The sequence below is a fragment of the Miniopterus natalensis genome, chromosome X, assembly GCF_054644295.1.
Source record: "Miniopterus natalensis isolate mMinNat1 chromosome X, mMinNat1.hap1, whole genome shotgun sequence".
In the NCBI taxonomy this organism is placed as follows: Eukaryota; Metazoa; Chordata; class Mammalia; order Chiroptera; family Miniopteridae; genus Miniopterus; species Miniopterus natalensis.
In genome coordinates, this window is record NC_142103.1 from 63,452,899 (window position 1) to 63,475,191 (window position 22,293).

At 37.7% G+C, this 22,293-nt stretch overlaps 1 protein-coding gene across 1 annotated transcript in view; it reads left to right on the forward strand.

Annotated features, from left to right (window-relative positions):
* Positions 1-3,201: 3,201 nt before the first annotated feature.
* The window catches only part of UPRT (uracil phosphoribosyltransferase homolog), a 45,130-nt gene continuing 26,038 nt past the window's right edge, over positions 3,202-22,293 (forward strand). The window contains exons 1-2 of the mRNA XM_016203898.2: positions 3,202-3,676; positions 20,649-20,691. Coding sequence (XP_016059384.2) covers positions 3,300-3,676; positions 20,649-20,691 — 420 coding nt within the window. The 5' untranslated portion in view covers positions 3,202-3,299. The remainder of the gene's footprint in view (positions 3,677-20,648; positions 20,692-22,293) is intronic.

Here is a 22,293-nt window from a genome sequence, read left to right on the forward strand (position 1 = left end):
TTAGTACCTAGCGACATGCTTGGCAAATAGTTAAGGGCTAAGCCAGTATTTGTTAACTTACTGATTTTATGAATATGTAGCTGTGTGTAAAGAAGACTGAATTTAAATTCAAAAGACTGGGGTTACTCTCTTGTTTCTTTTCCTTTTCGGATGGGTAACCTTGGACAATCACTTTAAGAAGAAAAATTATGCATATGTCACCTATAAACTGGGATTGGTTATCCTCAAGCTTTTTTTTTTTTTTTTTTGAGAATTAAATGAGAAAGTGTATAGAAGATCTTTGTAAATTATAAACCACCAAATTTAAGGTGTTATGATTAATCATTAGTGAATTTTGCTTTAATAGCATCTTAAATACTTAATCTTACTAGATAAATTTGCTAATGATTATTGGTTAATATAGGTAAATGTATGCATGGGTGTTTTCTGTAAGGTTAAAATATATCTTTTGGATTGCACTCTGTGCTAGTTGAAAAGATGCACAGGCTTTAAAAAGTGAGTCACATTACAATTCCACGCTGCAATTCTTACCATCCAATAAAATTTAAACTCTGTAATTACAGCTAGTAGTGTACTGACCTAAAGGGTCAGACACAAACTAGAGACAATGGGAGAGAAATGGAGAAAAATAATATTAATACCCAATCAACAAACAAACAAACATGAAATTGATCAATTCCCACCAAAGGCCTGGATATTCCTGTTATCTGTTATTTATATTTCTCTGAATCTCTGCATTTGTTGCTTATGCTCCTGTGTAGAACAAGAAATTTTAAGAATTGACTGTTTGGAAAGCAAATAGAATTATAGAATGTCTAAATTGGAAGAATAGGGATCAAATTGTCAATGCAGCTCACTTATAGATGGGGAAGGGACTTGTTAAATGCTGCTCAATAATTTTTTAGCAGAATTATCAGGTTTCTGACTTTCAAGTTGTAGCTCTTTAAAAATGGAGCCTATTAAGCACTGTTTAAAAGAGTTCCATGTAAAAAAAGTCAATTTGCTGGGTTAGTTGTTAAGGATAAAGATTCTTGGGTTCCATCTCAGGTTTACTGAAACAGAATCTCAAAAGTAGTCCATGAGAACCTGCAATTTATCAAGCTCTATAATTGTAATACACACTGATGTTAAAAAGTACTGCTTACTTGAAGTATTTATACTAAGTTCACACATTAAAAAAATGCGTTTTCAAGCATTTAAAAGAAACAAAGTGGTAGTGTTAGTGGTGATGTTAGACCTCAGTTCTTCAACTGAGCAAAGAAAGAATTCATAGCCAACAACTCTAGCACAAGAAGTTCATTTAGACTTTTAGAAAGTCACAGAGGCAGAAGTGAGCCAGCTGGGCTGCATGGACTCAACAAACAAGTTACAGTGGCAAAAGAAGGGCCCTTACAGGTTCAGGGGCTTAGCTCTGGACGAGTTGCTGCTGCCCACTGCTCCTTGGTTTTAAGTCTCCTGGGAACTTTTAGGGCTTAGGAGAGAGAAAGCAAAGATATGCACCTTAGGAAAGAAGTGGGGGAAAGGCAGGGGCATGCTCTAGAGAGAGAGTATGTGCACTGGGTCCTCTGTCTTAAGGGGTCATCTGTTTGGTAAAGGCAGGAATTTTAGGAGAGGTCTGAGGGGAGGATCTCAATAGAATGTTAATCAGCTTTCTATGAGTATACTTTCAGGGTAGTGATCTCTACTGATTGGTTGCACTAAGGTAGGGGGTCATTAATCATTGCAGCTGGTCCTGATGTCAGCCATGTTGTTGCTTCTGGTTTTGCTGCTTTTCTGGGCCTGGAGCTGAAACATAATGGAAGCCTAGATGTTATCTCTAGTTTAAGCAAAACTCTGTCTCTATTGTCAACAAAAGTGAGGCTTTGTCCCTAAGATTTGATGCTGATCAGAACCTCATTGTCTTGAGGGCTTAAGGGAGTGGTCATGCAAGGGAGAAGGGGGCAGTTGAGGCAGGGTGCTGGATGAAGCCAGTTTGGATCAGCTGTCTCAGTTTCCCCGTATCACATGTCAAGGAATTTTCCTGGCTTCTTACTATCATGCCTCAGTAGTGGATCTAAAATGCTATCAGAATCCCCTTGGTAACTCTACAGTGTAGGGTTGAACCAAAACAGATATGGAAAACTCTAGCAGTCAAGCACACTTGGGAAGCTGCAACTTGTTGAGCAGTCTAGTAAAGGGCAGGTTCTTGGGCAGCCTGCTAGGCATATTTTAATTCCTCTTTTGGTTATGTGGGGGCTAAAATATATTAATACTATTCCTCCCACCTTCTAAGTTCTTCTGGCTGGGTTAATAATCAAATTAACAGACAGATTGACAGGAGAAAATCAAAGTTTAATACATCACATGGGGGGTTCACATAGACATAATAAATCCATAAAAATTTCAAAGACAGTGAGGCAACATTGGGTATATAAGACATTTTGGACAAAGGAGAAAAGGGGGGAACAGGGCATTAGATTTCAGAAGTGAGAATAGGGGGTTTCCAGGTAGTTGAGGAAGAGCAGAATACATATAGCAAAAACATTCTAGCTAGGTAACAGAAACATTGGGACACAGGGGATATCTTGCTAACACGCCCTGCCTGAAGCCCTCTTGTTTATCATAATTAATTCAAATTAGGCTAAAGGGAGCATCTTAAGTCCTAAATTCTATTTCCTGAAGCAGGTTCTCTGTCTGAATTTCTTGGGCAGGTTCTTTCTGAGTCTTTTGTTTTTTAATAAACAGCTTAAAATCAATATCCCGAAAAGCAGCTTCAGGGTGGCAGAACTTTGGTTTCTTCAGTTACACAGAAAAGCTAACTGAAGATGCAGTTACTGAAATATAGTCTCTGCCAAGAAACAAATTCTGAAAACATGGGCATTGTGTGTGTCGTCATTTTATCACCCTCTACCCCTAGTTTTTCGCGGCTCTACCACTCACCCAAAGTTCTGCATACAGAATACCTAGGGGCTTCCAGAAGATCCTGCAACTAAGCGTCCCTAGCCTCAAAGGATCTGCCTCCCTAGGTGTGGGAACTCATACCGCTGGAGTGACTCAAAGGGTTAACAAACAGTGCTCTGCAGAGTGGCAGGGAGAGAAGCCAATAGAGTGTCTAGTCAGTCTGTACATCTGGTGGGGTGGGCTGGGAAGGGGCGTGGCCAAAGGGAACCAAAGGAAGCTTAGGGGGTGAGAGGGCAGCAGAATCTAGAGGTTCCGAGGAAGCTGGGGCGATCAGGAGAGCACGTGAGCATCCAACCCTTTCTTCCAGCTCTCTTTTATCTTAGGGGTTGGTAGGTGCGGGGACAGCCCGGGGTCGGTGTATGGCCACGGAGTTACGGTGTCCGGACTCCATGCCCTGTCGCAACCAACAAGTAAACTCTGCCTTTACCCCAAGCCCCGAGCCGCCGCGACCTGGCGACCTGATCCCGGATAATGTCGGGGGAAACAGCGTCTCCAAGGCCAAGCCGACTCCCCTCACCAGTCGTGCCCATTCTAGCGTTTCGGGGGAAGGGAGCCCTCAGGCCTGCGGTGCCGCCAGCCTCAACTCTGAGAGCAGCCATGGCAGTGGCGACTACGACGCGTCGTCAGGCGACTCCCTCCCAAGGGACTTCCAACTCTCCTGGCAGATTGGGGCTCAGCTTAAGCTGCTACCCATGAATGAGCAGATCCGGGAGCTGCAGACCATCATCCGGGACAAGTGAGCCAAGAGCTGAAGGGGAATGGGAGTTGGAGGGTCTCTCTGGAGGTGGGTGGGAATTAGAAGTAAAAGGGCTAAGGGGTAATTTTCTTGGCCTGCGGAAACTGGTTTGTGGAGATCTGGGAGGGTTTTTTCTTTGAAAGGAAGTATCTCGTGACTCATACCTCCCACCCTCTTCTTCCTCTTTTAACCTCGCTTTGTGTTCCAGCGGAATGAAACCTTGTAGGTAGCCTCCGGCTTCCTCTTTGTCTTTTCTGAGCAATGGAGAATCCTAAGACATTCCAAGCTGGTAAACGCGCCTATACTGCTCGTCTGGTATCTATCTACGTGGTAAATCTATAATACTACCCAAGGTTATACTCCGCCTGCAATCACCTCAGGCTCACAAATAGAAGTAAAGCAATTTCAAGGAAATTCTGTTGTGCTCAACAGGCCATCTGTCCCTTTGGTGTTTGCTATTGCTGTTATCATTTGTCTAAGGTCTTTTAGTCTTGGAGTTGAGGTTTACTTGGTCACGTGCAAGCCTGTCATCCAACTCAGGATTGTTTTATTGTAAACTTCTAGAGCATCAACTGTTTCCTGTATAGTTAATGGAGGAAAGGGAGCCTAAAGGAGCCTTTGACGCTCTTCCTAATCCCACAAGCTAAGGTAGCAAAAACTTCATGTAAATACTATTTTAGGATCTCAAAATTTATGCTGTAGATGGGATTTCTCAAGGGATATATGTATCATGATGGAACTGTAGCTGGCTTCTATATTGGCAGCACTTTAAATGAATTCCTTCAATCTAATTTTTTGGTGGATGCTTTGATCTTTTAAAATGACTACTGACTCAGGATGCCACTCCCTAAATCATACTAATAACTTTTTTCCATACTATTGTAATAAGCCTAATTTGTTTCCCTGATCCAATTTTTCTCTCTTCCACATTCACCCACACATTAATGAACAATCAATCCTATTAATATACCGCTTTGATTAGGTAACTGCCCTACTTAGCATCTCTCTTTAGCTTCCCAGAGCCTACCATATAAAATCCTGCTTCTGCTCTCATCTGAAATTCTTTTTACTCCTCTGTATGTTCAAATCCTACTTATTCTTAAGGTCAACCCAGCATTAAATGTCCCCCTCTGCCAAAAAGCTTTTCTTTAATCATTCTTCCTCTGCTGATCTTCCCTGGCCTTTTTAGTGCATGATTCACCTTCTGTTTTGTATATTGTTATTTGTGTACTGATCTTATCTCACTTATTAGATTTTAAGCTCCTTGAGGACAAAAAAATGTATCTTTTACATATTTGAATTCCTATCATTCCAATCATTCCAATCGTGCCTTGCAAATAATAGATACTCAATTAATAAAAGTTCTTTCTAAAGCTCTTAAAAATTGTAGTTATGAAACTACACTATTTAACTGCTTTTTAATGAATCCATACTGTAAACCACTGTGGTCATGTCATCTAATAGGTGAAGTAGTAATCTTTTTTTTTTTTTTTTTTTAATCTTTGCCTGAGGATATTTTTTCCATTGCTTTTCAGAGAGAGTGGAAGGGGGAGAGAGAAAGAGAAGGGGAGAGGAGGAGAGAAACATCGATGTGAGAGATACATTGATTGTTTGCCTCCTGCACATGCCTCAACCGGGCCAGGGATCAAGCCTGCAACTGAGGTATGTGCCCTTGGCCGGAATGGAACCCAGGACCCTTAAGTCCACAGGCCGACACTAACCACTGAGCCAAACTGGCTAGGGCTGAAGTAGTGATCTTAAAATGTAGCAAGCATAGGCTTGGTAGTTGTGAGGGAAGCTGAAATAAAATTAACTATAAAACAAAGAAATAGGATGATGGTTCTTGTTTCTGATAGAGCAAGAGTTGCTGACCTTGAGTCTTGACTCCCTCTGTACCTGCAGATGGGCTTAGGTGCTTTAGCAAACCTTCAGAAATTATCTGGAAAATGTTATTTTTAATGTGCATTTTTAATAGTTGTTTTTTAAATAACATCTTTATTGATATATAATTCACATACCATATAATATGCTGTTTAAAGTGTACAATTCAGTGGCTTTTTAGTATAATCATGGCTGTTCAATCATCACACAATCAATTTTAGAACATTGTTATCACTCCAGCAAGAAACCCCATACTCATTAGCAGCCAGTCCCCATTTCCCCTCAGCCCATCCAAAACCTTAGAGTACTTTCTGTCTCTATTGATTTGCCTGTTCTGGACATTTCATACAAGTGGAATCATACAATATGTGGTGTTTTGTGACTAGTTCTTTTTTGTTGTTGTTGTTTAGCATACTGTTTTCAAGGTTTATTCATGTTGTATCAGTACCCCATTCCTTTTTTGGCTGAATGATATTCCATGGTATGGATATACCACATTTTTTATCCATTCATCAAGTGATGAACATTTGGGTGGTTTCTACTCGCTGGTTATTATGAATAACGCTGCTATGAACATTTGCATATATGCTTTTTTTATGGGGAAAGGGTTCCTTAGATTTCATTATATTTTACATGACAATGTAAGAGTAAACCCATGCTGTAGAACTTGGAGAGGGTATGACATTCAGCATTCATATATGACAATATCAATACCTGATTTTATTGCATTACTTAGAAAAGCCTGGGTGGTATGGTCAACCTGGGTATAAGTGAAATCATTTTTTTTTTTCTGAGTGTGGAAGGAGACATGGGGATCCACAGTGATCTTAGGCAAGATGTTTAGCATCTTTGTGGTTCAACTTTATCATTTGTAAAATGAGGATGTTGGCAGTATCTCACGAAGCTCCTGGGAGGCCAAAACAAGATACTTTACTGTCAGAATATTTGTTATAAACAATGAAGAACTGTGCGCATTGAAGGCATTTCAAGCCTTCATGTTCGGATTTGTGCATGGTTCTGATTGCATCCATAAGTGCTGGTTTCTTGAGTGTCCAGAAGATAATAAAATAATTTAAATCGTACATACAACTTACATTGTTATTTTAAAAACACTGAGAGATTCTAGATAGTTTTTATCATGCTATGATATAGTATGGAAAGACTCACTGGTTTTTGGTAACTGATGCTTAGTTATTTAGGCTGGAAACAGTGTTTTAGTTTTGTATTTGTTAATCAAATCTGTTAACAGAGGCTTCTTTTGCTTTTATCTTTAAAAATTGGCATCCACCCCCACAAAAAAGACCTGTTCCATCCCCTTTAGGGGCTTGTAAAGGGTGCCTATGGTAAGAGGAACTATATTTATGTAGGGCTAGTTATGGAAGGTGCCATCACTTAATCATATCCTGTCTTCCTCAGGGCTTTATACTCTTCTCTATTTTGGTGTGACATCATATATGTGCATGTATATGGGGCTGTCTGATAATAGAAGACATTGGAGGACTAGTTATTTCTTTTATTGTTTTTGATCTTTAGTGTCTGTCTAGTGAAGGGATTGCTTTCTGAATTGAGTTTGCCATGGGGAAATGGGGGTTGAGTCAGCAGGACTGCATGTTTCTGTAACTATATAAAGCAGGCAAGATTGAGAAAATTGGACTGATTTAAAAAATTTTTGTTTTTTTTTAAATGTGCAATATTTGAAACATAGTATATTGGTTCTATTGTGGAATTTCAAGGAAATGGTTTACTCTCACTGAGAATGGAGTAATCTAAAAACATCAATGGTCAGATAATTTACTCAGTCATACATGGGTCACACAAGAGAAATGACTCCTTCATTTCCAGTTTCTATTGTTGCAATGGAATAAACCACATATACTTCTCCTGCTGCCACCTTTATGTCCTAAACACAATAAAATCTGAGTGTAGTGCACTTATCCCTTATTGTTCATGACCTCTTATTTAAGGCAACGCAGTGTATTTAAAAGATCATCTTCCCGTTTTTTTTGTTGTTGTTGTTTTGTTTTGTCTCCTGAAACATTAAAGTAAAGCTGTTTCATGAGCTGTCAAATATTTGAATATTTCCTGTATACTTGTTCTCAAAGAGAGTTTGCCATGGCCTCAGTTTGAAGCTTGTATGAAAGTTGAACAATCTTAGCAATTTTAGTCCATGAACTAGCACTAAAGAAAGAGTGCATTCAGTCTTGTGACTTTTTTTCAGTCCCCTAGAGCAGAGAAAATTAACCTTAGGATGGATGAACATCCTGTGCAGCCCTAATGTGAGTACAGTCTAATGTGATCTGAGTCATCTGACTAGGTAATGTAATATTTTTAACCAAAGCTGTGCATCTGAATTGCCTGGGGAGTCCTTTTTTTCCTCTCAGTTTTTACTTCCCATTCTTAAGAGTAGTCTTGGATGGAACCTGAGCATCTATAGCTTTACAAACAGGGGTGATTATGTGGCATTCAGGCTGGGCCACTGCCCTGTGTATAGTGGTATGCCTGGCTTCACTTCAGATTTGGGAAATAGGCTGAGCCAGGGATTCCACACACGAAACAAACTAGCCTAGAGAGCCTGGCATCTCCTTGAGAATGGAGAAATCTCAGAACTTTTCCCTTCAACTTGTACAAAACCAGAATATCCACCACAGAAAAAACACCTGTCACCTGCAAATTGTTTAAAACATGGACAAGTTTTTGGTTTCCTTGGGTATTTCATGTGGATTTTCTTACTGTTTCTAAGATAGGAGGGAGGAAGTCACTATTCTAACTATACATACTTCTGTTATAATATTTATTGGGCATATTTTAATAATGTTTTGGGAGCAAGTCTGGACCCCAAAGAGGCAGAAAGAAGGTCTGGCCTCTCACAGTACCTGGCACATAGGGGCATTAATGTTGCAAACATTATAAAAAATAAACTTCTGAATGACTGAATCCTGGATTCTAAGGGAAAATGATAGTTTCTCTTTATTTTTTTACCTGATTTTGAATATGTATATTGAACTTTGCTTTGAGGTACAAGGAAATAATTAATGACACTATTTTTTTATTAAATTTATTGGGGTAACTGGTTAATATGAACATATAGGTTTCAGGTGTGGCTTTCTATGTTACAAGATCTGTATATTGCTGTGTGTGCCCACCACCTGATGTCATATCTTCTCCCATCACCATATATTAAGTCCCCCTTCACCCTGACCCTCTTCCCTCTGGCAGCCACCACACTGCTGTTTGTGTATATGAGTTTCAGTTTTGTATCCCACATATGAGTGAAATCATATGGTTCTTAGCTTTTTCTGACTGACTTCACTTAGCATAGTATTCTCAAGGTCCATCCATGTTGTTGAAAATGGCTGTATTTCATTCTTTCTTATGGCTCAGTAGTAGTCCATTGTGCACATGAACCACATCTTTATCCAGTCCTCTATCACAGGACACTTTGGTTGTCTCCACATCTTAGTCACCGTGAATAATGCTGCAAAGAACATAGGGGTGCATATATCTTTGTGAATACATGTTTTTGAGTTTTTCAAGTATATACCCAGTAAGGGAGTGCTGGGTTGTATGGTAGCTCTAATTTAAATTTTTGAGGAATTACCAGGTTGCTTTCATAGTGGTTGTACCAGTCTGCATTCCCACCAGCAGTGAATGAGGGTTTCCTTTTCTTCACAACCTCTCCAACACTTGTTATTACTTGTCTTTTTGATAACAGCCACTCTAACAGTTGTGAGGTGGTATCTCATTGTAGTTTTGATTTGCCTTTCCCTAGTTGCCAGTGAGGTTGAGCATCTTTTCATATATCTATTGGCTGTTTGTATGTCTTCTTGGCTTCTTGGGAGAGATGTCTGTTCAGGCCCTCTGCCCACTGTTTGATTGGGTTTTTTGTTTGGTGTTGAGTTTTATGAGTTCTTTATATATTTTAGAAATTAACCCCTTATCAGATGTATCATTGACAAATATGTTCTCCCATACAGTGGGCTCCCTTTTCATTTTTGTTGATGGTTTATTTTGCTGTGCAGAAGATTGTTAGTTTGATGTAATCCCATTTGTTTACTTTCTCCTTTGTCTCCTTAGTTTCTATTGCTCTAGGAGATGTATTGGCAAACATATTGCTCCAAGAGTTGTCTGAGATTTTGCTGCCTATGTTTTCTTCTAGGATTTTTATGGTTTCACAACTTACATTTAAGTCTTTTATCCATTTTGTGTTTATTCGTGTGTATGGTGTAAGTTGGTGGTCTAGTTTCATTTTTTGCATGTACCTGTCCACTTTTCCTAACACCATTTATTGAAAGTGACTGTCTCTTCCACTGTATGCTCTTGCCTCCTTTATCAAGTATTATTTGAGCATTATGGTTTGGGTTAATTTCTGGTTTCTCTTGTTCTGTTCCACTTATCTATATGTCTGTACCAAGCTGTTTTGATTTTAGTGGATTTGTAGTCTAGTTTGATATGCAGTATTGTGATCCCTCCTACTTTGTTCTTCTTTCTCAAGGTTGCCATGGCTATTCGGGATCTTTTTTGGTTCCATCTAAATTTTTGGAGTTTTTTAGATCTATGAAATATGCCATTGGTATTTTTATAAGAATTTCTTTGAATGTGTATTTTGCTTTGTGTAATATGGAAATTTTGATGATGTTAATTCTTCCAGTCCATGAACATGGTATAATCTTCCCTTTGTTTGTATCTTCCCCTATTTTTTTTTCTATGTCCTGTAGTTTTTTGAATACAGGTCTTTTACCTCCTTAATTAAGTTTATTCCAAGGTATCTTTTTTAAAGTTTTGTGTGTGTTGCAATGGTAAATAAGATTCGTTTTTAGTTTCCCTTTCTGAGAGTTCATTATTGGTGTATAAAAATGGCATTGATTTCTGGATGTTAATTTTGTATCCTGCTACTTTGCTGAATTCAGGTGTTAAATCTAGTAGTTTTTTGATGGAATCTATAGGTTTTTCTTTGTACAATATCATGTCATCTGCGAATATTGACAGTTTCACCTCTTTTTCCAATTTGGATGCCTTTTATTTTTTCTTGTTTGATTGCTGTAGCTAAGACTTCCAGTACAATGTTGAATAAGTGTGTGAAAGGGGACATCACTGTCTTGTTCCTATTCTTAGGGGTAGTGCTTTTAGTTTTTGCCCATTAAGGATAATGTTAGCTATAGATTTGTCATACATAGCCTTTATTATGTTGAGGTATGATCTCTCTATTCCCACATTTTTGAGAGTTTTTATAAAAAATGGGTGCTAGCTTGGCTGGTGTGGCTTAGTGGTTGAACATCAGCCCGTGAACCAAGAGGTCATGATTCGATCCCTGGTCAGGGCACATGCCCGGGTTGTGGGCTAGATCCCCATTAGGGGATGTGCAAGAGGCTGCTGATCATTGATTCTCATCATTGATGTTTCTATCTCTCTGTCCCTCTCCCTTCCTCCCTCTGAAATCAATTTATAAAAACATAAAAAATGGGTGCTGGATTTTTTGAATACTTTTTCTGCATCTATTGATATGATCATATGATTTTTACTTTTCATTTTGTTTATGTGGTGTATCACAGTTATTGATTTGCCAGTATTATAGATTTATTTCATCCCTGGGATAATTCCCACATGGTAATGGTGAATAATCTTTTTAATATGTTGCTGGATCCGATTTGGTAATATTTTGTTGAGCATTTCAACATCTATGTTCATCAGGGATATTGGCCTGTAATTCTCTTTTTGTAGTTTCTTTATCTGGTTTTGGAATTAGGATAATGCTGGCCTCATAAAAAGAGCTTGGAAGTCCTCTTTCCTCTTCAAATTTTTGTAATAGCTTCCGGAGAATGGGTGTTAGTTCTTTGAATATTTGGTGAAACTCCCCTGAGATGCTGTCCATTTCTCAACTTTTGTTTGCTTAGAGGTTTTTTTTTATTACTGCTTCAATTTCATTAGTTGTTATAGGTCTGTTCCGAGTTTCTGATTCTTCCTAAGTCAGTTTTAGAAGATTGTATGTTTCTAGAAATTTGTCCATTTTGCCCAGGTTGTCCAATTTGTTGCCACGTAGTTGTTTGTAATATTTTCTTACAATCCTTTGTATTTCTGTGGTGTCAGTTGTTACTTCACCTCTTTTGCTTTTGATTTTATTTGTTTCCTCTCTTTTGTTTCCTGATGAGTCTGGCTAGCAGTTCGTCAATCTTGTTTATCTTTTCAAAGAACCACCTCTTGGTTTCATTGATCTTTTATATATTTTTTAGTATCTATGTCATTTATTTCCACTCTGATCTTTATTATTTCCTTTCTTTAACTTATTCTAAGCTTTTCTTGTTGGTCTCTTTTTAATCCTTTTAGTTGTAGGGTTAGATAGATTATTAGAGATTTTCCTTGTTTCCTGAAGTAGGCCTGTAGTGCTAGGAACTTCCCTCTCAAGACTGCTTTTACTGTGTCCCATATATTTTGGGTTGTTGTGTGTTCATTTTCATTCGTTTCCAGGAAGTCTTTTAATTTCTTCCTTAATTTCACTAGTAACCCATTTATTGTTTAATAACATGCTATTTAGCTTCATGTTTTTGAATATTTTTGAGTGTTTTGTTTTTTGTTTTTTAAAAAATATATCTTTACTGATTTCAGTGAGAGGAAAGGAGAGGGAGAGAAAGAGAAACATCAGTGATGAGAGAGTCACTGATTGGCTGTCTCCCTCACACCCCCGACAGGGGATCAAGCCCGCAACCCAGGCATGTGCCCTGACCGGGAATCAAACCCTGATCGCCTGGATCCCAGGTCGATGCTCAGTCACTGAGCCACATCCGGCTGGGCGAGTGTTTTTATTGTAGTTAATTTCTGGTTTCATTCTGTGTCACCCAAAAGGTGTGATTTCAATTTTCTTGAACTTGTAGAGAATTGTTTTGTATCCTAACATGTTGTCTGTCTTTGAGAGTATCCCATGTGCACTTGAGAAGAAAGTATATTTTGTAGCTTTGAGGTGAAATGTTCTGTCATTGTCAATTAACTCTTTCTGGTCTAGTGTGTCATTTAGGGTCACTGTTTCCTTGTTTATTTTTTTCTGTAAGATCTATCCAGTAACATCAGTGGGGTGTTAAAGTCCTCTACTATGACTGTGTTCCTGTTGATTTCGTTCTTAAAGTCCTCCAGAAGTTTTTAAAAAATATATTTAGGTGGTTCTATATTGGGTGCATATATGTTTATCAGGGTTATATCCTCTTGTAGGATCGATCACTTTAGTAATATGTAGTGACCTTCATTGTCTCCTGTTATCTTCTTCATTCTCTCTTGTTATGGTCTTCATTTTGAAGTCTTTTTTGTCAGATATGAGTATTACTACCCCTGCTTTTTTTCATTTCTATTTTCATGGATAATTTTTTTCCATCCCTTCACTCATGCTGTGTGAGTCTTTTGTTTTGAGGTGGGTCTTTTATAGACAGCATTTATATAGGTCATGTTTTCTTCTCCATTCAGTTACCTTATGCCTTTTGATGGAGCATTTAATCCATTTACATTTAAGGTTATTTTTGATGTTCTTGTTTATTGCCATTTTTATTCTTTTTGCCTATGTTTCTTTCTCTTTCTTTCTTCTTATCCAATCTCTTTATCATTTTTTCCACTGCTGGTTTGGTGGCTATAAACTCTTTTAATCCTTTTTTGTCTGGGAAGCTCTCTAGCCTTGTCTTGGTTTCAGATCCTTGCTTTTCATTACCTTGAATACTTCATGTCATTCCTTTTTGGCTTGTAGAGTTTCTGATGAGAGATCAGGTGACAGCCTCATGGGGGCGCCTTTGTAGGTAACAAATTTCTTTTCTCTTGCTGCCTTTAAGATTCTCTCTTTGTTTTTAATTTTTGGCATTTTGATTATGATGTGTGTTTACTTGGGCCGCTTTGGGTTCTTCTTGCTTGCGACTCGTTGTGGTTCCTGAACTTGTGGAACTTTTTTCTTGACCAGGCTAAGGAAGCTTTCTGCCATTATTTCTTCAAACAGAAATAATCTGTATCCCTTGCTCACTTTATTCACCTTCTTGTGAAGAAATATGATATGGATATTATTACATTTCATGTTGTCCCACAGCTCCCTTAAACTGTCCTCCTGTTTTTTAATTGATTTTTCTTTTTGGTTCTCTGAATGTTTTTTTCTACCCTGACTTCTAATTCTCTGATCTGATACACAGCTTCCTCTAATCTTCTGTTTATTTCTTCCAGGATAGTCTTTATTTCTCCTATGTCATTCATATCCCACTGGTCATTTTTCATAGTTTCTTTATCTTTTTTTCATGCTGTTGAACATCCTTATAATCCATACTCTGAACTCTATATCTGGTAAATTGCTTATCTCCATTTCATTTAGCTCTTCTGGAGAATTCTCTTGTTCTTTCATTCAGAGTCTGTTTCTTTGTCTCCCCACTTTGGCTGCCTGTTTGGGTTTGTTTCTATGTATTAGGTGGATCTGCTATGATGCCCAGTCCTGGTATGTGACCTTATGTAGTGGTTGACCTGTGGGACCCAATGGCAGAGTCTCGCTGATCACCAGACCTGGGTGATCGAATAATGTCTTTTGTGCTCATTGTGTCAGCCCTCCTGTTGTAATTGAGTCTTGATTGCTCTTACCTCATTCGTGTGTGGGCTCGACCCTCAGGCTGGCTGACAGTGAGGCTCAACCCCCAACACAGCATGCAGGCTGCTGTGCAGTTGCTTATCACATGAAGCAAAATTCTCCTCTGCAGGTTTTGGAATCTCTCAGTATCTCGCTATGTATATACTGCTTGTGGTGCTTATTGGATCTTGTTCTGTTGTATTCTGATGCTGACCACTGGGTTTATTGGTTTAGGACCTATTCAGAGTGTCTCTGGAGCAAACAAATATCAGACTGTTTGTGACTGGCCTTGAGTACCCTGTTTAGAGGTATCAACTATCCACAGTGGATCGCTCTGCTGGGGCTGAATGCATTTGGGAAGGACCCAGCTCTGCAAGAAGGTCTGCTTTTCCGTTCTTTCGGCCCAGAGGCAGGTCAGGCAAAGACTCAAAGCATCCAGAGATCTGCCTCTGCCTGCAGCCTGATTGTTAGTCTCAGTCACTTAATGAGCCTCAGACTGTAGAGCTCAGCTGGGTATAAACTTCATAGGGTGGGAAGAGAAGGTTTCCAGTGGGTGGGGATATTTCTTCCCCCCAGCAAAAGCTGCATTGATGGGATGCAGCCTGAAAAAGATGCTTTCTGCAGTATGGAGCAATGACTCAGCACAGGGACCCTGATGGTTATCCTCTCAGCTCTCCTCACCAAGCCACCTACCCCAGATTCTCCTCAAACAACAATAGTTCACTCTGCCCTCCCCCTGCCAGAGCCCAAGATGAGTTGCTGCAAATTAAATTCAGTGCATTGGCTCTTTAAGGGAATGTCTGTGTATCTAGTCATCTGTCCCTGCCTGACAGAACCCTTGGTGCTTTTCACAACCAGATGTCATGTGGGCACCTTTACCAGTTTTGGTGCTATGGGCTGGGGATCGCTGTTTGGGGTTTAGACTCCAGACTTCTCAGTAGGAACCCCCGCAGTTGAGATATCCCTCCAAAACTTCAGTTGTTGCCTGCGGGAGCCCAGCCAGCTCCTTCATGCCTCCATAATTCCTGCCACTCTCGATGTGGTCTCCTCTTTACATCCTTGGCTATAAGAGTTCTCTCCAGCTAGACTTCAGTTGGTTCTTAAGAATAATTTTTTTATATTTTAGTTATAGTTCTAGTTTCATGCTGGGAGAATGTCAGTGTAGCTTCCACTTAATCTACTGCCATCTTCTCCACCCTTGAAAATTCTATATCTTGATAGTAGTGTAGATTACACAACTGTAAGCCTTGCCTAAAGTAATGGGTTTTATTGTTTGCAAATTATACTTAAATAAACTTGACTTAAAAAGTAAACTGGAAATGGAGTGAGATTGAGTAGGGAAATTTATGAAACAAGATTGGCCATTAGTTCATCATTTTGGAGGAGAGTTGAAAAGGGAAATCATTATTCTGTTCTGCCTACATTTGTATGTGTTTATAAATAAATGTTTTTAAAAATATGCAAAAAAATACCAAGTAACAAATAAAACATATTAGAGCTGAATTTGAGTCTGTTTACTTCTTCCTCCTTTACTTTGGATGCCAGGTAAAATACAGGATACTCAATTAAATGTGAATTCAGATAAACAGTGAATTCTTTTTTCATATAAGTATATCCTAAACTTTGAATGGGACATATTTCTGAAATATAAATTTAACTAGGTTTCCTGAATTTTTCTTTGCTAAATCTGGCAACCCTAGGCCCAACCCTAATTCCTCCCACACCAAATGCCGAAAACACTCCTTGAGTCATAATCCTCATTTTTGAAATGTCACCTAATTCAGTGCTGCTGGGATTTTATTTAAATTAAATTGTTTTAAATAATGGAACAGAAGCTTTCATGTAATCATCTTTGGAAAGGCTGTATTCCTGTATGCATTAACCTTAGTATATACTATTTACAAGCCATATTATAGTGTTAGGTGCTCCCTCTTCAGAAGGAACATTTCATGTTTTATTTGCTTCTAGACTCTTTATTTTATTATTTGCATTGTATGTATATGCCAGTATGATTCACAGTGAGAGAAATATCATTAAATTACATCTAAAAATTGGTTACATTTTAGTAAACATTCCCTTATTAGAGCAAATATAAATAATTGCTTTACTCAAGGACTTCAAGTCAGACAGCTTCAGGCTGGGAAGAACTTTGAAATACTCTACCTATGTAAGCTTCCATATTTTTATCACTTTAATGGTGATAATAGCAGAATCTACCTCTTAAGGTTTTGTGAGGATTGGATGAGGTAATGCACCAAAAGTGCTTATTACTTGGCACCAAGGAGGCTTTTAATAAATGGTGACCTGTGGGAAAGAAGGGAGTAATATATGTATAATATTAGTTACCTGCTGTAACTTTTGGACCTCTTTAGAAAAGCTTTATAGTTAAATCTTTGTACACTTGGCATATATATGTATATATAAATAGAGCAAGAGTTATAAAAATATTTTTTGTAGGAAAAAAGGAAGAATTGTCAAGTTCATTCTGAATAGAGAGAAGTAGCAGAGAGTGATCAAGTGGGCATTTCTGCTGTAGAAATTCAAGTTGTAATTGTCCCAGGGGAGGATGTTGTGAAGATTAATGAACAGAAATGTCTTAAATTTCAGTTGGGAAGGCTTGTAAATGGAGCACTTATGCCCTACCACTCAGTGTCAATTACCTCAAACTTGCAAAGATGTACTTCCCATCTCCAATAGGAAGATGTTTTTCTACTCTACTACACCATTACAAAGAAGGAGGATCTTCTCCCAGGCACCCACTTAGCGAATGAAAGACTCAGCCAGTAAAAAGTCACTACACTTTGAACTCCCAGTTTCCTCCAATGGACTCTTTATTTACAACGCCCCTCTGAACTCCATCCCCTCCCTCATTTTTCTCTATAAAAAAAGTTCCTCTCCTTTCTTCTCTGGGCTTGCCATGGTTCACCCTTGGATCACATGTCCTAAATTGCAATTCTTTCTTGTTCCCAAATAAACCCATTTTGCTGGAGAATTATCTATTTGTTTAAGGTCAACAGTGTCTTTTACCACTAGAGGGGATCCCTCTAGCAGCAGCAGCAGTGAGGCCTAGAAAGAAAAAGGGGAAAGAATCTATCTAAAATCTTAAATTGTTAATATTATAAAAACATTCCTCTCTTATATTTCTATATCTTATGGATGATAAGTAAATACCTATTAACCATTTGAAAGAAAGGTCAGTGAAATTCAAGGTTTTTCATCTTGGTTGGGGTTTGGATTGCGATATACATGTTTCTAAATATTGCTGAAGCCTCTCTGAGAATTTTGAAATGCTTTATAGACAGTCTTAGGTAGGGAAAAGTCAGTGAACAACAGAAAATGCTGAAGCCTACTACCCTGTTTGCTGGACCCGTACAAACTTAGTTTGATCAAGTCCGCATTAAAATGATTTAACTTCCAGTATGATTCTCATTCTTTTGTTGTTTCAGTGTGAAGGTCATTTTTTTTTTAATGGCTGCCTTTGGCTTTCATTTTGTTGCTACAGATGTGTGACATATTTGGGTGGAATGTCAAGAAAAGTTATGTTCTCAGAGACGGTTAAGTCTGCATCGTTAATCCCGTTTGGAGTTTGTACAATTTAAAAGATGCTCAGCTTAACATTAATTAGATTTTCATGCTCTGAATTACGAGTGTCTGTATATCACTTTTTAAATATTTGACATTTGGTCACATGTATATATATATTTTAGAATATTCCAGAGATGTGTGTTGGCGTGTTTGTTGCTTTGTAATTTTACGTTAGATTTTAATTTGGGACTGTTATTAGATAGAGGGTGGTTAAAATATCTCTCAAAGCTTTGTTTTTAATATGAGATATTTTTTAAAAATGGTTTTAAGACAAAAGTGAATAAAGATATGATGTGAAATAAATTGCATGGGATTAATAAAACCTGAGGTCTAGTTTACAGTAAAACACCTTTATTAACAAATACTTTAGTCCAATGTTGGGCCTAAATTAGGGACTTGGAGAAAATGTGTAACTTGATTGATCTAACAAGTAAATATCTGCTTTATGAAACTAGTGTTAAATAGCGTTAAGGATTTAGATGTGGATATTGAAAACCACTGTGCATTTTTAAAAAAAATTCAACCAACTTACTGTATTCTGGCTGTACTTTAATTTCAAAATTGATTTAAATTAAATAGTATGAGTCTGAAATCTGTCTAAAATAGCAGGAGATATGTTAGTAATTACTGCTTGTAGTAGATGATTTGGAGCAATGAATGCTTTAATTGGAAGTCAAATAGCTATAAAGAGATGGCAGTTCATATTAGTTCATAATGTGTACCTTTTTAGGAATGTAGAGAAGGTAATTATTATGTGAAAGTTATCAGCCGAAGATGATATTTTGGGGGAGAATGTGAAAGATGCTAAAATGTCTAATTCCAAAATAAAGTAACAGATTTGGTCAACTCTGTGTAATACATTTATGTGTAACTGTTCAAAAATTAAAACCAAATATTGCAGATGTGTTCCCAAGATATGTTACTGGATATTTCTTTAAGACCAATCAGACTTTTCTTCCCTATTGAAAAACTGTGTTCTGGCTGCGTAGACACAAACAACTTTGTACAGGTCTAGCAAACAGGGCAGTAGGCTTCAGTATTTCTTTTATAGTTCACTAATTTTTTCTCTCTTGGCAAGCATGTTGTGAACATTAGTTACAGAAATGAAAGGTGCTAGTGTAATAGTATGGTTTCATTTGAAAACCACAGTACATAATATAGAGCTTGTTTTAAGTGGGCTCTCTGTGTATGTAGTAGGTGTGTGTGAATAGGGTTTTCTGAATTTAAGGAATATTTATATATAAAGAATATAGACCTATATTCTTGCTATTGCTCAATTATGGTTCATATTTTAGAGAATTAATGTAACTGAACAGGACAAGAGTTCATCCCTCTTGGCACGCAGCAGAGCCAAACACCCAGTTTTGCAGTAGAGAAAGCACAGTCACTTTTTTTGCAGAACGCTAAGCAAGGAGAATGGGAAGCTATATTAAAGCCGTAACTCCCCAATGACTTTAAGGGATTTTAAGGGCAAAAGTCAGGAGTAAGGGGTTCAGGGTCATGGGCTCTGTTGATTGGTCAATTCTTATGCAAGCTTCAGCAGTCTGATTTATTCAGCTCCTGGCAGCATCTTGTCCTGGTCTACTTAACTATGACCAGGTGGTCTTGAACAGAGAGTTCTGTAAAACATCATGTGATTGATTGTGTGTCAGTTACATTGTCTTAAGAGCAGAAAGCAAAGAACAAAGCTATATATTTCATGCTTACCAGGCTACATTCTTCTGTTATCTTAAGTAGAGAATACTTTCTGAAACTTGCTTTATAGGCCTGCAGGACCCAAAACATGACTGCATTCCAGTGCGACTATGTCTCTTGAGAAGGACTAATTTAATCATTTTAACTAAAAGCTATATTCTAATATATCTAGTCTATTATGATTTGCTGTTTCATTATTATCATAATATGATAGAACTCTGGTTACTCTAAGAAACTTAGGAATTGTACTAGGAATATTTCATTGCTTTTTCCTTTCAGAGAAAGTAAATGCAATTTGAAAAAAAAAGTCATGGTTAATGGTATACTGAGATAATATATGTTTGCATATGCCATTTTGATGCTGTGTTGGGGAATGTTTTAGGTATGCTATGTATACGCAGATGGGGATTTTTAAGTACATAAACTGTAACTCAGTCTGTTCAGTCAAATCATTTAACTTGTATGGGAGAAGGAGGAGGAACAATACTTGATTTTTATGTGCTGAAAAAAAAGTCAGCCTTTTAACATTCCTTTTTTTGACCAGTTAACACTTGTGGGAAGGTGCAATCCTGGATTATTATTACTTGGATACCTCAAGATATGAAAGGATTGACCAGAAAGAAATGTACAGGAAAATGGCAGAAAGATCTACGGAACAAAATATTTGATTGAAAAGTAGGCAAAAGGAACAAATTACCAGTCAATAATTTGGGAAAGAGATCTTAGAAATTAAGTTATGCATTCTTGAAAGCAGTGGCAAAAGTATAGGGCTTATTTGTTTGTACCATTCTCTTTCCAAAAAGGATTAGAGATAACGTAGATGGGTTACTTATCTTGGTAATAAGGCAAGATGAATGGAAGGGGAGGAAAGGGAGAACCTGATTTTCTTACTACAAAGTTTTTTCTTAAGTTGTGGGCCTGCTGCCATCTTGTTCATCATTCTAGTTGAATAACAACATATTTGGGAAGCTCAGTGGGTAACTGCATAATCTTTCTAATCCCTAACTCTAATGTTGATATCAAATAAGTATTCTCAATAATACTTACCAAGTCATTCCATTAAAGCTCCTAGTGAAAAATGTCTGTACATGTAAACTTTTAAACTTTTAGTATGTAATAGGTTGTAATATCAGTGTTGCTATATGTAATGAGTAATATTTTACCTTAAAGCTCTTAATCTAGACTAAAACTTGTACTACTATTTTTTATTTTTTATTTTTTTTTTATTTTTTTTTTTAGGACAGCCAGTAGAGGGGACTTCATGTTTTCTGCGGATCGTTTGGTAGGTGGAGGCTTTCCATTTTTATTTCGTTGTTGTGCTTAGCGATATAACCATAGTAGGCCAAGGGTTTTTTTATTTTATTTTGAGCATTCTGGGGGTGAGAGAGATTATACCAAGTAACTATCACCTTGCTAAACTTCTGAAGTATTGTTTCTTCTGTTGTATTAAAGTTCTGTCTCAATCCCTTTCACCTCAAAGCATTGCCCACAAACTCATTTTCTGTAGCTTTCAGATATACCTACCTCTCAAATGGATCTCAGTAACCTGGTCATAAGTAACCCTTAAATGCCTCATGTTAGGGCAGTGAAGTACAGTAAAAGAAAACCAAGATGGTTTTAGAAGACCTAGTAGTTACCCTGTGATAAACATCTAATGCACAAATCTTAATAACTCTCTTGTAGATTACATGGAAGGTATTTATTTTGCCTCTTCTGTACTATCCTCACATGTCAAATATTAAGTCTGACTACCTACAATTTGCTCAGGGATTTTCTGTTAAGGCTTGACCAAGCTCAATTCTTTTTAGTTAGTGTGATCCAATAGGATCTCAGACCAGATTGTGTTGTCTTCAGGGTAAACACTGTGTTTCCTTTTTGTGTTTATACCTAAGTGTGCTCAGTGCTTACAATGAGGTTGACAAATTTTCTGCTGTGATCATTAATGTTCATCCATTCATGTGCTAGGCTGTGTTGCTGGGGGAGGAGATATAGCAGTAAAGAATACAAGGGTTCTCTCCAGCTAGTCTTTAGTTGCTTATTCAGGATGATTTTTCTATGTTTTAGTTGTAATTCTAGTTTGGACCTGGGAGAAGGTCACTGTAGTTTCCATTTAATCTGTGGCCATCTTGGGATCTCTCAGCAGTAAATAATACAGACACATGATCCCTGCTCTCATGGAATTTGCAATCTAAATAATGTTGTTAGTAGTTAGTTTGGAAAAGAGAGAAAAGTGCTTTATTACTTTTCATTTAGAGTTTTCATGGGAAAATATTTATGTCAAAAGAGTGTAGACAACTATTCTACTTTTGGCTTTAAATATTCTTGGTTCAGAGGCAACTTCTATTTACAGTTATTTGAGTTTGTAAGGGCAATAATAACCCTTGGATTTCATGAAGATAAATGTAATTGACATTCCTGGAGTGCTGGTTAGGTCATTATGTCATTATGCTTTTATCAACCTAAAGGAGTAGGTTCAAGGAGGAAGGAACTTGTGTCAGTGGCTGCTGTGGGGAAAACAGAAGTGTCGGTGTTCATTGGTAGAAAATGCTTCCTCCTGCTTTCTTTCTTTATTTTTATTTTTTAACTTTATCTTTATTGTTGAAAGTATTACAAATGTCCCTATTTTCCCCCCATTGATCTCCTCCACCCCACATTCGCGCCACCCCAGGCCTTTTCCACACTATTGTCTGTGTCTATAGGTTATGCATTATGCATATAAGTTCTTTGATAAATCTCTCTCTCTCCACTTTAACCCCCACCTGCACCTTCCCTCTGAGATTCCTCAGACTGTTTCATGCTTCTATGTCTCTGCGTCTATTTTTGTTCATCAGTTTATTTTGTTCATTAGATTCCACGTATAAGTAAGATCATGTGATACTTGACT